Source organism: Pituophis catenifer, unplaced genomic scaffold (assembly GCF_029215685.1).
Source record: "Pituophis catenifer annectens isolate HBS135680 unplaced genomic scaffold, rPitCat1.0.hap2 SCAF_1, whole genome shotgun sequence".
Lineage (NCBI taxonomy): Eukaryota > Metazoa > Chordata > Lepidosauria > Squamata > Colubridae > Pituophis > Pituophis catenifer.
Window position 1 is genome coordinate 97934426 of NW_027256881.1, and position 17603 is coordinate 97952028.

Sequence of the window (17603 nt, forward strand, 5' to 3'; positions counted from 1 at the left end):
GAAGCTTGGGCAGGTGGTAATGCTTAATTTTCTCTAGGTCCCATGCTTGAGAAACACAGAATTTTTTTTTTTTTGCAGTTTTTATTTGGCTGTTCCAACTGAATGAGTCATGATCTTGTAATTCTATGGTTCATAGTTTTATCTATTTAGCTAGTGCACCAGATATGAAAAAGGTGAAGTCATGACTTACCTATCTCTGAATACTTGAAGTGTTTTTTTAATATCAAAATTTCTGCTTTGAGTATGCATTTAAATAATCAAAATGATCCATTTGTGAGCTTTAAAGCTGTTTCTTCCTTTAATGGCTCTTCATGCTTTTCCTGGAAAAGGCTTAGTTAATTTTTTTGAGATATCAGCTGTTTTCCACTCTGACCTCCTTAACCATTTCTTAAACAATGACTCTTCGGCATGCATTTGAAACACATTTCTCTGGACTTTTCTTGTTATCAGTGATGACGCTACAGGCCAGGAAAGAACAAAGTCCACAAATCAAAGGGCGTAAATTAGCTGCAAGTTAGCCATTAATAAATTAAGATACTGCCAAAGCATACAGATAAGAATAATGGCATAAACGATGGGAAAAGGGGTAAAGTTTTTATGAGCATTTTATTAGTTATCATATTGCTCCATACAACCATTCACATTATCATCATTTATCAAAAAGCTCTTGAGAATGAGGAACAGTCCAATCTAGGAAATACAGGAGAACTGGTTGAGATCACAATTCGGGCGAAAAAATAATCTTCCCTTTGAACTTGAATTCAGCCTTTTCATATGTTTTCTGAAGTGTATGCTGGTGAGAGCCATATAGACTGTAGGATCACTGTTATTTAGATTGCGTTGTTCAACTACTGGATCCACTCAAAATGCCCTCTGGATAACATTAACCAGAAAATCAGAAATGCATAAAACCAGAGGCATGGGAGGACACTTAGCCAATATTAGTCAATTTATGCGGATGATCTTTTGTCTCGGATCTTTGTCACACTTTGGATGATAAATCAGTATTTTTTGGGCATCGGCATATAATAAGTGAAATGTAAGTGTTAGATATTACCAATAAACTTAGTGAGTACAGATAAAACATCACAATATTAGCCAAAATCTATTGCCAATAAAAATATAAATATGCATTGACAATTGGGATTGTACTATTTCCCCAGTAATATTATTCATCACTTCTTATATAGAGTCAATTGGCATATATATCCTGTGAACCCAGCATAAATCCACCTAAAAAGATCTATGTTATGCTCTTGGTTTTGTTTTAGCTATTTACATTCTTTTGACTCATATCTTTTATGATTCTTTCAGCTGAATATAACTATATGCAGTAGCTCATATATACAGTATAGTTTGCTTCCAAATTGTTAAGAAACGCTGATTGAAACGAGACCAGATGTTGATATCTGACAAAAATAAGAATGAGAATGATGCCTACACTTTTGATGATGTCCACAGAAGAAGATAGGGAAAGCAAGCACAACATGGGACAGTATGTTCCTTGCTGCCTATCTTGCTCCTTCCTCTAGCTCAGGGGTGTCAAACTGGATTTCTTCGAGGGCCAGATCAGCATTGTAGTTGTCCTCTGTGGGACGGCCAGGATGGTGGGGGGGAAGACGGGACGGATGCCTCCTGCAGCACCCTGTCGGCCAAAACGGGGTGTAAGAAGGCTGCACATGACCCCTTGCACCCCATTTTGGCCAGCAGAGTGCTGCAGGAAGCCATCCAGGCCAAAAACGGGGCATGTTGAGGCCCCCGCATGCAGCCCCCCTGCACCCTTTTTTCGCTAGCAGAGGCACCGCGGGCTGATCCTTTGCTATTTCCAAGCCGGCCTCGCGGGCCACATCTAAGTACCCTGTAAGCCAGATTCAGCCGCGGGCCTTGAGTTTGACACCCCTGCTCTAGCTAATTTTTAAAGATATATTGCGTTTAAAAAAAAAGAAACCCAGCATGATATAAAGCAAAGACACAACTTTCAGCCTAACCTATATTTTCAGCAATGTCTCTGGGACCTTGAGAGATTCAAGAGGCATTCTTAGAAAATAAAATTTCGGATAGCCGTGGCTAATATTTTGTTCGTGGATATTTTGTAATCAGCCGCATCCATCATGGCATGCTCTGAATTCTCATAACAATTTGATATAAGCTGCATCCATAGAACCTTTTGAATGCAGGTTTGTCTGCTCCTTTACATTTTGCAGAACACATAGAAGGTATGGCTATTTCCAGAAGGCAGAATCCCAATGGAATGCATTATTATCAGGTCACAATTGGGTGAGCTAAAATAAGCAGCTTAGAAATAGATCAAGGACACAATTTGAAGGTCAAGGGCAAATGGCAGAGAGGAATGAAGCTCAGGGTAGAAGTCCAAGCTATTGTACTAAGTTGGAACGGGAAGGTCAGCAGCTGTATGTCCTGAATGCAGGTGCAGGATTTTAAGCTGGAAAGCTTCAATGTCCAGATACCATGCAAGTACCAAAACCAAAACAAACTCTGTTCTCAAGGGAAGGCATATAGCACATTGTGATATTGTTTGCAGCCCACAGTCAATTGGACTGAGACCAGTAGCTACAGAAACTGTATGTATGTATGTATATATGTATGTATGTATATATGAATGAATGAACAAACGTCCAAGCAAGTAGCCAGTAGTCTATCTGGAAACTTCAGCCATTCAAAGTGCAAACTGTAATTCCAGAAAAGGATCCTACAGTGCCAAGCCTGTAACCATGGAGACATTTGTCTCCCTTGACAAATATGAGATGAGCTAGACCAGGGGTGTTAAACTCAATTTCATTGAGGGCCACATCAGGATTGTGGTTGACGTCAGGGGGAGGGGCATGGCCAGGTGTGTGTGGCCAATTTCCACTGCTTCTGTGCTCACTCTCCTTGGCCAAGTTGCTCATGGTGTGTGTGGGAGGGCAAAGTGTGTGGGTCAGAGGGAGCCCACTCCATCTCCTTACCGGGAGACCTGGCTTTGTAACCAAAGCATCCTCAGTGATAGGATAGGAGACCACCAGGAGAGATCAGGAGGGGACAAGGAGATTGCAAAAGACAGCAGGGCTGCTGGTGGCCAACTGCTAAGGCAGGATTTACCCTCACTCTCTCTCATTATAACCTTCCTTCCTTCCTTCCTTCCTTCCTTCCTTCCTTCCTTCCTTCCTTCCTTCCTTCCTTCCTTCCTTCCTTCCCTCCCTCTCCTCCCTTCTTTTTCTTTCGTTCTTCTTTCTTCCTTCTTCCTTTACCTCTTTTCTTCTTTTTCCTTCCTTTCCTTCCTTTTTCCTTTCTCTTCCCCTCTTTCCTTGTCCTGTTTTCCCCACTGGAAATAGATTCCGATTCCACAGCTGGCCTTACTGTTTGAAGGCTGAATGAAGCCTTCAACTGAGCAAGGAAGCACTGTGAGGCCAGGCTCATACCCACATCCACCCTGCCAGAGTTCACTGTGCCAGGGCAGGAATGAGACTCTGTCCCATGGAGCCTGCTGCTACTTGGGTGGGGAGGACAAGGAGGAGGAGGAGAAGAACAGCGAGGCTTTGCACCAGCTGGCTAGGCAGGGAGCAGGTTGGGTGGTGCAGGCTGGCTAGTTGGGGAGGGGGCAATCATTAGGTGCCTGCTGCTGCCAGCAGCTTAAATGCACTGACTGAAGCTGGAGTTCGCTGCATTGGGGGAGAAATGAGAGGCCCTCTGCAGAGAAATGTTCTGCAGAGCCTGCACTGCTCGAGTGGGGAGGATGAGGAGAAAAACAGGTGCTTCAGTGCCTGGCTGGTGGGGTGTGGCGGAGCAGCTCCGCCCCCCTCACTTTGCTTCGTACTCCACCCCCACCTCGCTTTGTGGCCATTGCCCCAGTGTGTTATTCAGCCTCCTGGGGTGAGTGAGGAAAAGCAGTGAAGAACGAAGTGAGGCAGGGGTGGGGTGGGGGATGAAGCAAGGCAGGAGATGCAGAGCTACCTCACCCACTCCACCCCACCCTGGCTTATCCGAGGGCCCTTCAGCCAGGCCAAACCCTCACCCCCCCCCCACGCCACCCAGGGCAGCCACATCTCTTCATTAACCTTTCCAGCTCCTTTTGCTGCCGCCGCATGCAGAGCAACTAAAGTAGTCTGTGGGACTACGGTAAAAAGAAATAGTTCAAACCTTCCAACTTCTCATGAAAAAAAAAAAGATCTCGCGAGGTTGGAAGGTCTGAATTATTTTTTTACTGTAGTCCCACAGGCTACTTTAGTTGCTCTGCACGCAGCGATGGAGAACTGGCCTGTGTGCATGCCAGCCCACTAGGAAAGTGGGGGCTGGGCTGAAGTGACACAGGCCAGACCCTTACAGTTTCCAGGATAGCCACGCAGGCCAGATTTGGCCTCATTGCGGGCCCATAGGCCTTGAGTTTGACACCCCTGAGCTAGACACATGAATTAGGATAGAATTGGTCCATGTCCTTTCCACATTCAGCATCATTTAATTTAGGATTTTTGTTCATTCCAGTAAATGGGATTGTTAAGCAAAATTGTATTGAAGTTTTGGACTTTTATCTGTCCATCCATATATCCATCATCAAAATAACTCCCAGAAAGAGAACAGCAAGGGATTAAATTTGGTGAGAAAGGAGAAAGAAGCAAAAGAAAGAAAGAGATTAAAAATCTAGGTCAGATTCAGCTTGGGACTGTGGAGGAAAATATCCAGAAAAAGATATCAATGGATCATTGACCTAGAATACTGCTGACTGCTCCATTCCAAACCTCCTCCTCCTCCTTCCTTCTTTGTCATGTGACAAAGCTGCTCTTAAGGAAGTAGAGAAACGCTGCATACTTTCCTTACTTGTTCTATATACAGGCAAACTTCGCTTCATAATGGCAACTGGACAAGCAACTCTATTGCTAAGCAACATGATTGTTGTCAGATGAATGCACTGACTTAAGACAGTTATAGTACTCCCAGTTGCCATTGTTAGATGAATCCCACAGTCACAGAATATATACCACTATCACATGATTGCTATTTGTGATCTGCTGTCTTCTTCATTGACTTTGCTTCTCAGAAGCTGGCAGTGAAGGTTTTAAATGGTGATTGTGTGACTCTGGAATGCTCCAACTGTTGCAATTGTGAGCTGGCTGCCAAGCATCTGAATCATGATCGTGTGATTGTGGCTATTGTGATAGCCACAATTACCAGGCTCATCATAAGGCCCCCTCGTTCAGCACCATCGTAACTTTGAGCAATCATTGAACGAGTAGTCATTCAACAAGGACTATCTGTTTTATCAACAAAAAATATTGGCCTGTTTGACGCACGGCAATCTTTGCCAGGCAGAAGTAGTGCCAAGCTGCCATTACAAAAGCAATGTCATGGCACTGTGATGCAACCCCTGCCTTTTTTGTTGTGCATCATTGCACACCCCAACTGGACAGAGATTACTGTATCATATAGTTTTAATCATTTTAGCAAAGCAGCTGGAGCTGCAGGTACCCATGTTCCTGTGCCTATTTCTGTCAGTTTCCAGATGCCAAAACCTCATCTCATCTCACTTGGCATCTCTGACTATTTAGGAGGCAAATAGTTGCGTATGTAGGCTATTAACTGGTTAAATATTTATCTGAAAGAAGCACAAAAGATGAGGCAGAAGAATGAATTCAGCTAAAAAAAAAAGTGTAGCATTAAAAAATGCAGTTCTTTGGTGGACGCTTATTCAAAGATTTATTGAGGGAAATATTCATGTGGTGTTTACATATTAACAGAGCTGATGAGAAGAGGAAAACGAAGAATACAATTACAACCTGTTCTTTCATAACCTGGAAATGTTTACACTGAGCATTATTTCAATCTGTAACTGGCTGGAGGAAGAGATAGTTCTCCTGAGTTCTGAGATAAGATTTCCTCCTTTCTAAATTTTTAAAGTTTGGTTGCTATAGAATAGCTTTTGAATTGGTCTTAAAAGATTTAAAAACAGCTCCCTTTTCATTGCTTTTATGAATAATGAAAACAAAATAATCTTACAATGTTCAGCTAAAATATACTTTGGTGGCAGACACTTTGAAACAGATTTCTGTCTTGCTCAAAAATAAATGAAATATATGGTTTGGTTCTGATTTTCCTTTCATACTTTGCTGTTACCTTTAAAAATAGTTGCAGTGTTCAGTATAAATGCGATGTCCCCTCGATCTTCTAAATAGCTCTGCCACTCATTTTTTTAGAATGCAACTATTTAGACTTTTCTATAAATAGAAGAGAGTATTTGTAGCTCAGGGTTGAACTGTGAAGTCTTTGGTGCCTTCTGAGCTTGGTTGTTTGCTTGCAGATGTTTCATTACCCAACTTCTCTCTTTTGATCCTAAATCAAGCCAAATCAAATATGTATTATGGTTATAGATCAGCATAATCTACCTATGGTATTATTACATTTGCTGTATAGAATGAGGCTATCTTGTGACGAGAACACAAGAGTCGCACTGCAAGCAAGTCAAGGTCCATTTATAGTCCAGCCTTTTGTTTCTCACAGTGACCCACCAGATGTCTCTTGGATCCTTCCATGTAGGACATCCTTTCTTTTTGTAGTTTTCCTGCAACTGGCCTTTAGAGAGAGGCTTCCTCCAACCAGAAAACAATATGGTCTAATTATTCTTGATATAGATCTATTGTCCTTGAATACATCTAGTCTGGTATTACAACTATCCAGGTTTGTGGCTTTCATGTGAATGAATTCAACTATGTGTTGTATGAAGAAGGGCTTCTCCTTTCAGTCAGCTTCACTGGATGACTTCAGGTCTTAGTATTATGAGAGAAGGAGAAAAGCTTCTCCCTGACCATGCATGATTTTGTATACCTCAATCCAGAAGTGAAATCCAGCAGGTTCTGACAGGTTCTGGAGAACCGGTTGCGGAAATTTTGAGTAATTTGGAGAACTGGTAAATACCACCTCTGGCTGGCCCCAAAGTGGGGTGGGAATGGAGATTTTGCAATAAACTTCCCCCAGGAGTGGGGAGGGAATGGGGATTTTGCAGTATCATTCCTCTGCCATGCCCACCAAGCCACACAATGCCCACCAAGCCACACCCATATAACCAGTAGTAAAAATTTTTGGATTTCACCACTGCCTCAATAGTGTCGCTGCAAGGTTTCTTTTTTCTAAGCTAAAGAATCCTAAACAGTCCTTTCTCCAGTACAATTAAAGCGCAAAAACTGTCAAGATGAGGATGCATTTCCCCTTTTCTAAAGGTCAGCTTTATAATATATTATAAATAAAACAAAAAGGTGTGTAGCAGTTTGTTCACCACAAAGTGTATCTTTAAATCATAAAATGACGGGAACCACTTACTGCGTTGAGGATGAAACCAATGATCCTCTATCTTCATTTAATCCTTTAGTATTTCCTCATTCCTCACCTCACCCTGGCAACAGTACTCACTCAACAGCTTGATTAAAGAAACAAATCATTGTTATTGCAAGGGCTTATCACTGTTATTGCAAGGGCTTCACCTTGGAATCTGGTTTGGGCTCCTGTTTCTGCTGCAATCTAAATTTGTTGATGCCCCTTTGGCTTTTTCACAGGTTACTGTCAGGAAGGTTTGACTTGTAGGATTAACATTTTGACCTCATTATACCTATCTGTGAAACATGAATTACCTCATGACTTGGATTGCAGGCATATTTAGCGCAGTCCACTATATGGAATTTTATTGATTAACTGTTTTATTAATTTGATCAGATTTGTAGCCCATTTTCCTCTTCAGAGGACACTCAAGGGAGCTAACCAAAAAAAACTTAAACATAAACAGTTGCATTGCAATGTAATAAAACAACAATGCAGGAAAGCAACCTTGCATTTAAGATGAGCATAAAGAAAGAAGACAGAAAAAGTCACTTGCAATTCCCAGCATTCCAACCTTGCCACTCTAACATTGCAAATTCCATCTGAAAATAATTTCTTCCCAATAAATGTGAGTGTATCTATGCATTTCTGTACATGTATAAGTTACGTGCTGGAAATAAATTACACTCCAAAAAAATTACTATGAATTCCTAACTGATTAAAACAAGTTGCCTGTACAAACCCAATTTATAAAGTGAACTTTATATCTCCATATATCAACCTTACCCAATGAACAAAAGCATGAAAATATATTACACAAATATGTTCCTTTCTCTTCTTCAAGCACAAATAGTGAACAAGAAGAAATCAAGAGAAGTAGGAATTAGAAGTTTTGTGGTAAGAGAAAGGGAGAGCTGCTGCACAGTAGAGAAAGGAAAGAGAGAAAGAAAGAAAGTGATGTTTTAGGTATAACAAAATGGGTTGACATTCAGTAGGCAAACATCTGCTAAGGCTCAGCTTGTCCTCAAAGGCATCCATGCTGATCAGCAATGGATTCTACAGCCATTTGTACCTCCTACCTAGCTGTTTGTTTTCAACAGTCTTCTATTCTTCTCAATGAATGCAACTGACCTGCCCTGTGTCAATCCACAGGGGATTATTTAGGCAAAACATAGGTTGTTTTCAGCAAGCATGCTACTAATTCCCTCAAATCATAAGTACGTAGCTTATGAGGAAAGTCTGGGCTTCTTCACTAAAAGGAAAAAAAAAAAAGCATAGTTTGAAAGCTTGATTCTAACAAACGGACTGAAGAAAGTGAGACTATATATAAAGAGACTCCCTTGCTCACTTTAACATCCAGGCTGATTCATATCAAGATAGAGGTAGTCCCTCAGACAAACCACTAGACAACAGGCTGTTTAGTTTGTTAAGAGTAAAAATCAAACACTCCCCCCCTTGAAAAAAAAGTCTACAAAACAATTGGTGACTCACCAATAGAATAAAATCTTCTCTGCATCATTCACCATTTGGCATCTTCAGTTGGTTTTACATGAGCTAACATTTCTGAACATTCCTTAAGAACACACTATACCGTATCCAAGTCAGATGAACTAAAATTCAAATTTTCAATTTTCCTTTTACCATTAATACCTCTCTCTTGTCTGGATTTAATTTGAGCCTGTTTACTCCCATCCACTGCTTTCTTCCTTGACTGATTTATGTGTTAGATTTATATTCTGCCTTTCTTTTGTTCAGGACCTCATGAAATATACAAAACATTCCTAAATTCTGTTTTCTCCTGCATTTGTAGGCCTGTGAGGTGGCTTTAGCTAAGAGAGACTGACTAGCCCAAAGTCATCTTGTGAGCATCTGTGGGGGACGACTAGAACCTGGAACTTTTTCCAATACCTGAATTCCTACACACTCAAGTTTCAGTCAAAATAATCTGCTGCTGTTTTCCTGAAGTTAGATTGAAAGCATAGCAATGGTACCTGATCTAAGGGTCTGAATGTCTCCCCTCCCATTCTAAAGACAGCCACTTTACAACAGTAGAAGAAATTCAGTATCATATCATTGAATACTTCCATTACTTCTTGAGGCTAAATGCCTTCTTTGCCGGGCAGACAATATAAAGACTCAATGTTCAGGAACTCAAAATCCTGAGGAGTTGTTTCTTCTTTATGCATATTTTGTCTACATCAGAGTGTGAATGTGTATGTGTGTTGAAAGAGAAGCAAATACAATGCACACAATTCTATAAGGATGTGCATAAGGAAACAATGAATATGTAAAACTAGATTAACTCCAGCTAGTATGTTTTAATCTTTTAAAAAGCTAATCATCCTTTGTTTTCTCTAGGGGTGGCCAATTACTTTTTTGATAGGTCTTCATTCTCACAAGGTTAGTACATTGGGATCTCAAGATAGGCAGGACTAAAATAAAATGAGAAAAATCCAGAAATGGATATGGACACTTGTTTTTTTTCTCTCTCTCTCTCCCCCTCCCTCTCCCCCTCTCTCTCCATTCATCCCTCCTTCCCTCTCTCCCCCCTCCCCCTCTCCCCTCTCTCAATCCCCCTCCTTCTGATTCCTTATTAACTGAAAAGAGGACTTAAAATTCTTATTTTTTTCTGATAACTTATGGAAAGTGATCATTAAACCAGAACCACACAATAAGGAAACCCAATTTAAAATGTATTAAAGTTAATGTTCCATGAAAAATTCCAATGAAAAATTCAGTCTTCTGAGATCATTATTAAAACACAAGGAAAGTGTCTAAAAGAATTAAAAAGTTCCATAAGCAATAGCTGTACAAAAAAATGGAAAAGATCAGCACAGAAAGAGTTTATTTTAAGGAGGTCAGAAGAGAAGGGAAGTTGTAGCACAGGAGAAAAGAATTATTCAAGATACTTCAAAAATAAAATTATATCTCTCGCCATCTTGAGATGCCAGAAACTAAAATCCAACAGCAGAGACTATTGTTAAGAGTCTAATTATTTTTATGAAGCAATATCTCACATGAAAACCCCATTATTCCTGGTGACTTGCCAAAATATGTGGGTAATCTGTTCAGTTGCTGCTTGTGAATTGGATCAGTTTCTCTCAAAATTGACACCGTATTCATTAACAACTGGAACAATAAATCATAATTCCTGTATCCTCTGTCCTTCCTTAATTGCTCCATCTTACCCATCATTCCATTCCAAAAACCAAAAGCCATAAATTGGTCCATCATTTTTTCCCCCTTCTGGTCAACTCCCCTCCTTCAGTCTCTTTAATTTTTATTGGTATTTTTCCTATTCATTGGAGCTTTAAAACTTCAGCTTTAAAAATAAAAAAGATGAGAATACTACAGTAGTATAACAAAAGGCTGGTGCTATTTCATTGGATTGCTATTTAATATAGCAAAGGAAATTGTACTTTACAAAATTACAAAAGTTAGATACCATTGGAAATCCCAATGTTCCTTTGTGAAGAAAGGCTATCATAAAGTGTTAAATTTTAACATAGCTCGGTGAGAAAACTCATTAAAAAAACTTGTGCAAAGCTAAATATATTTACCCTAAAACAATTTAAAATCTTCTCATAATCCTTTTACTCATTTCTTTTAATTAAAAGTAATTCTGTTTAGGCGTACATTGTTCTACAATCAGGCTAGGATAATGCAGAGTTAAATTGTTTTCTTTTCCACCTTTAATCCCTTATTTTAATTTAAAGCATTGTGTTATCTTTCAACAAAATAACTAGCTTTTGTGATCTCTTGCAGCTACAGAGGGATTGATCATTTTATCAGCTTTGCTGCAGTGATTTACTGTCCAGGAGACTTTTCACTAACCTACTTATAGTTCAGTCAGCATCCATAAACTGGGAAAACAGCAGAACAACACGGATTATTAAAGCAAGAGCTCAGTAGGCCTTTTTAATAACATCCTGACCTCAGAAATTGTTTTTAAAAATGTCCAAAATACTATGGAAGGATTTTTTTTTTTGAGGCCTGAATAAAGGTATCTTCCATGAGTTTTTGAAATCAGATCAAGGACCTTGCATGACATTAGGACATGAGTGTCTACTTCTAGCTCGGAAGTGTCTACTTCTAGTCTACTTTTACTCTTTAGTTAATTTGTATTTTGGGAGAAGAGTATGGTAGGCAGATTTCCCCCCCCCCCATTTTCCTCCCCAAAAACTAAGCTGCGTCTTATACTCTGGTGCGTCTTATACTTCCAAAAATACGGTAATTGGTTATATAGCTGACGTGACACTGATGCACACAAGATAAGTCAGTGTTCTACAGTGTTTCTCAACCTCAGCAACATTAAGATGTATGGACTTCAACAAGACAAGGCTGGCTGGGGAATTCTGGGAAATGAAATTATCCACTTATCTTAAACTTGCTGAGACTGAAAAACACTGGGATCAGAGGTGTTTCTAAATACTGTTGCATATTCATTTGTGCTGTTTCCAGCCTGTATGAGGAAGGACCTCCTGTTTCTATTATTACTTATTAAGATTATACTTCATAGATAAATAATTTGTTCAGAACTGGTCCTTTGCTTTAACATATGATTATTCTTGTAAACCTAGTTCTGACTACTAATTAGTTGTACCTACTTCTTTCTCTTTTAGGTGGTTTTTTGGGGCTATTAAACGAGCAGATGCGGAGAAACAACTCCTTTATCATGAGAATGAGACAGGAGCCTTCCTAATCCGAGAGAGTGAAAGTCAAAAGGGTGAATTTTCCCTTTCAGGTACCCTCCACTTTTTTCTATCATAGAAATGTTGTTAAATTAGATTTAATTTTCCTTAGTTTGGTTTAGATAAACTGGCAGCTGTTGTTGATGATCACATACACTTTTTATCTGGTGAGTGGGTCATTGTTTAGAAGTAAACATGCATACAGATTTGAATGTCTATGAATGAATACTTTTGAGAAGTACTTGAAGACTCTGTTATTCCTGAGGTTTTTAGCAGAGCATGTTTTTAGCAGAAGTGCTTTTGGGTTCTTTTAAGGAAAAAAAGATTACCTCATAAGCTGTGTGATCCTTCCTTGAATCATTTGGGACAGGGGAGCCAAATTATAGAAAACTTTGTTTATCTCAACCTTATCCCAAAATATTATCCCAAAATATATCCCAACCCCTTTGCTTTCCTTTCTACAAGGATACTTGTGGAATCTTGGTTGTCAAAATCCAGACAACCATTATATGACAGCAGAGGGTTAAGAATGTTGTTTCTTTTTGCTGACATCTAGTGGTCATCCATAAGATTACAGCCCAGATATTTCTTGATAAAAATATTTCCATTTCAGCAAGACTTCCCTCTTGATTTTTTTTTGACACCCCTGCAAGTGAAACTTTATAAAATGATTCATCTCATGAACCTTTTAATCTACATGTAGTTGTTGCTGAAAGTTAGATTGTTTTTTTTTAATCTATGAAGAAGGCAATGGCAAACTATTTCCATACAGCAGAAAAAACAAAACAGAAAGAAACAACAAATATGTCCATATGTGTCCACCAGGAATCAATCTTGACTCAAGACTTTAATAAATAATCAGTCCAATAAAAATGTAAAAAAGAAGCAAGAGATATATTTTTATTGGCAAATTTGATGCTTTTCTCTAATATCAGCCCCACCATAAAATAGTAACTATGGTTGCTTTGAAATTACTCTGAATATAACCAGATATGTTTAAAATGTTTATGGTTTCTCTCCAAACCTATAGAGTGTAGGGAATATGGATAATACATCATGAGTTTTTGTTAATTTATTGTCTATGCTTTCTGATGGGATGCAAGTCACTTATGTTGGCTTGCAAGACAGCCTATGGATTAGAGATCGTAGTTTGTATAGAATATTGGGCTTGGTGTGGCTAAAAGGACAAACAACAGAAGTAACAAGTTTAAGAAAAAAAATAGACGATAAGAAGAAGTGTACGGAAACAAGAATGGTTTGCAAGGTTGGGAAGATCTTTGGTGGGGATACCTTCAAGTCATTGTTGACTCTTGGAGACTTCCTGGACAATTCATGGCAGTTTTCTTTAGCAAGGTGTTTTGGAAATTGTTTGCCCTTACCTGCTTCCTAGGGTTGAGAAAGAATGACTAGCTCACTCCCAGTTGGTTACATGGGATTAGAATTTACAGATTCTTGGTTTCTAGCCTAATGCCTTAACCAACACCTTAACTGGCTCTTTGAAGAGAAACAATAAACAATAAACACTCAGTTTATGTATATTTTCTTTTGTTTTCTGACGTCATCTCTTTCATTCCTTTGGCTTACTATGTCTTACTCTTTCTCTGTGCTTTGTACAACATTGCTTATCCTGATCCTAGTAGCATAAAGTGTATGTAAATGTGATATGCAATAAAAGACACTTTAATTCAATGCTTTTCGCTAAGCCTGCTTTATTGATGTAGAATGCGCACTTGAAAACTGGAAATAAACTTTAAAAGTACAGCAGTAGCTTTCCATGACCTACACCCTCTTGTGGCAGCTGATGGAAGTTGCATGTTCAAGGCATATTTTCCCTTAAAAAAAAAAAAAGTTTTCAGATAACTTTATTAGATTTTTGAAACTAGAAAAAACAAAAAGTAACAAAAAGTAATAATTAAGATGGAAAAGACAAAAAAAGTAAAGAATTAAAGAGAAAGCAAAGCCAAAGGTGCAGAAAGAAAAGAAATACAAAGAAATTACTCCTGACTTTCTTTTAAAACAGTGATGATTAGTGATTAGTGATGATTAGAAACAATAGTAGATAATCAAGTCTTCCTGATAAAATAATCAGTTTAAAGAAAGGAGGGTTAAGAATTCAATTAACATAGAATTATTGTTAATGAAACCCTGAATATATTAAATATGCAAGTCTGATTTAAAAACAGGGTTGCTGTTCTCCACATTGGTCAGTGAAAATTGGAAGGATGATGTGCAGCAACTGATACATTTATATATCTGTGAATAATAACCTATATGAATAAAATTATTTATACCCAGTAGCATACTATTGATCTCTTCTTTTTCTCTGTATCATGATACCACATTTGGCTTCTTTTCTTTCAATCTTTTGAGGATCAGGGCAGTTATGCAGCGAGTGATCACCTTATTTTGGTTAATGACGAACCTGAAGCAAGGTATATAAGAAGACCCATAGAAGAATAGCATACTTAAGTAGAACAACTCAGCATTGTGCTCTAGAGAGAAGAGCAGTGCAATTTTAACACTTTCGCCAACTTTTGGGTGGGCTTTTAAAAAACATAAACACATTTGTAATTTATTTTATTTAGCTATATTTATCACATGTATACCTGGCCTTTCTATCTGGCTACCTAGCTTTAGAGCATTATTAACTATTAAACTCCAATTACCAATACAGGTAATACTCCAATGCTACCAATACAGGTAGTCCTCAATTTATGACCACAATTAAGCCCAACATTCCTGTTGTTAAGTGAAACATTTGTTAAATGAGTTTTGTCCCATTTTATGACTTTTCTTGCCACAGTTGTTAAGCGAATCACTGAAATGGTTAAGTTAGTAACACCATTGTTAAGTGAGTCTGGCTTTCACATTGACTTTGCTTATGAGAAGGTCATATGACTTGAAACACTGCAACTGTCATAAATATGAGTCTGTTGTCAGGCATCACATGTCACTACTACCATGGACATGTAAATCACATGTCCATGGCAGTAGTGGGTTTCAATTTCGGCTGCTACTGGTTTGCTCTTGGGTGCTCACGTGCTTGCACGCTTCTGCGACACTTCTGCGCATGCACAGAGATGTCTGGATGGGTGGGCGGAGCCTTCTGCCTCCGCCGCTACCGATTTACCCGAACCAGTAGCAGCGAACCAGTAGCAACCCACCACTGTTCCATGGGGATGCTGCAATGGTCATAAGTGTAAAAAACGGCCATAAATCACTTTTTTCAATCCTGTTGCAACTTTAAACTGTCACTAAATGAACTGTTGTAAGTCAAGGACTACTTGTATTCTGAAAAAAGGCACTACATGGCCGAATATCAAAGGTACAATTTGGGGGGTGGGTAGGCCTGGTGGCTGACAGTAGAACCTGGGGAGTCTGCAAGCTGTAGGAGATCCATATTTGCTGCAGAGAGTCCAGGCATGATCAGTGGTGGGTTCCTCCCGGTTCGGTCCGGTTCGGCCGAGCCGGTAGCGGTGATGATATGACATCACCGAACCGGTTCTCCCCCCCTCCCACCTCCCCACCCACCCACATTATTCTTACCTTTTATTTGGTCCCACCCCCAATCTATTGCTGGTTCCTGAGTCCCAGCTGATGACTAGAGGGAAAAAAACTGTTTAAACTCTTGCCGCGGGGCTTCAAAGGGCCGTCCTACAGCTGATCAGTGTTAAAAGCAAACAAATGAGTCAGGTCGTAAGTGCGAGGACTGGTCGTAAGTGTGAGGACCTTCCAGAAATGACTCTGACCAGCTAGCCATGCCCATCTAGTCACATGACCTCCAAGCCACACCCACAAAATAAGCCACACCCACAGAACCGGTAGTAAAAAAATTTAGAACCCGCCCCTGGGCATATTGGTGTAGAAGCTCACTTGAAGGTCTCAGTTTTTGTAAACCATTGTGGAGGAGGACTACATGACAGCCTTCTCATAGGCATTGGAAAAACAAGAGATGGTATTTTTGTACCCTTTCATTTTCTTAGTTCGGGATGGAGCAATCGTGAAGCACTACCGAATCAAACAAATGGACAACGGTGATTTTTTTTTGACACGGAGGGCAACATTTCACACTTTGAATGCTTTTGTCATGCACTACAGTAAATCCAGTGACGGGCTGTGTGTAAGGCTTGGGAGGCCCTGCATAAAGGTACAGTATGAAGTCTGAATGTTTCTCCTCTCCCCCTGAAAATCCAGAGATTAGTATTTGATTATCGAGTTAATTCAGGTATGATTCCCCTACATGCTGTGATCACTGCTTTAAGAAATGCACTTAACTGTATCATTCCATTCCTTAGGCATTTCAACATCATATCATTTTGGGCAAATAAATGTGCAATTGAGGTGGAAAAGAAGCATGTCACTGTGTGATTTATGAAGTCACAGTATAAACTTATATTGAGATGAAATCGCTAAGCTCATAACTCTTCCTGTCTCTAAGTGGTGCCTAAAAACAGAAGCCACAGATCCGATCAGGGTGGTAGAGACAGTACTTAAATATATGTTAAAGCTTTCTGGCTTTCTCCTGCCTCCATCTAGGGATATTTTAATCTCCAAGATACTAAGAGAAACACTTGAACAAAATCACCTATTAGTTGAATATCTGAAGCTTTTCCTACATTATAGATCATTTCAAAAAGCAATTGCATCAAGATGTGGATGTGTTCACATTTACTCTTTTGATTCACTGAATCAAAAGAGTTATGAAATGGAGACAGCGTGAAGATTAACTCCTTGCATTTTGCAGAGTTACCCAATGAATAAGCAAATACGTTTTGGTTTTTTTTAAACAATCTATTTCTTCATCCACTTTTGGTATTTATTTTGGTGAAAACAAATCTGCCCTTTTATATACATTTTTCCTAAGACTCACATTTTTTAAAACGTATTTTTCTATAGTGCTCAGAGTTTAACAGTTGGATGTAAATATAAATTAGATTGGTTCACATTAAAATATAAATCTGTCCAAGTTGAGGGGTGTTGTACTCAAAACATACCCGGTCCTCATGCAGTGCAGGATATGCAAAGCCCAAGATTTCCAGATAATTCTTGCCATGCCTCTTTCTCTCCCCCCCCTCATTTATCAGATTAATGAAATAAATTGTGCTTTGACCTACCTGTAATTGCCCAGAGAATTTAAGTTATTAATTCATATTTTCTGGACAGCTTCCTAAAACCCTCCAGAGATGGAAAACCCATAACCTTTGTTAGCAGATTATTCCATTGTTGTACAGATTCATGATCAGTAAATTCCTCCTTATGTTTAAATAAGGAAGAAATCTAGGTAGCTAAATTTTTCACCCATTACTTCCAGTCCTAGTTTCTCTGGCAATGGAAAATAGTCCAAAATCTTCCCTGTAAGACCATGTAAACACTTATATTTTGTCTCCCTTTCCCCAGGCTGAATATCCAGGTTTTTTTCAGCCCCTCAGCCAACCTGTCCTTAATAGGATAGGACTTTTGTTTCTGTATCACTTTTGTTGTCCTCACCTTCTCACTTTCAATATTCCTATGGAAATGTGGTACTCAGAATCACACACTGTACTGTAGTAATCTTGCCAGGGCAGAATTTCATGTGCCTTTGACACAGTATTTCTTCTTGAAGCACCCCAGAAC

The 17603-nt window shown here is 39.2% G+C and overlaps 1 protein-coding gene across 1 annotated transcript in view; it reads left to right on the forward strand.

Annotated features, from left to right (window-relative positions):
- The window catches only part of FRK (fyn related Src family tyrosine kinase), a 52663-nt gene that overhangs the window by 14159 nt on the left and 20901 nt on the right, over window positions 1-17603 (forward strand). The window contains exons 3-4 of the mRNA XM_070932799.1: window positions 11922-12043; window positions 15974-16137. Coding sequence (XP_070788900.1) covers window positions 11922-12043; window positions 15974-16137 — 286 coding nt within the window. The remainder of the gene's footprint in view (window positions 1-11921; window positions 12044-15973; window positions 16138-17603) is intronic.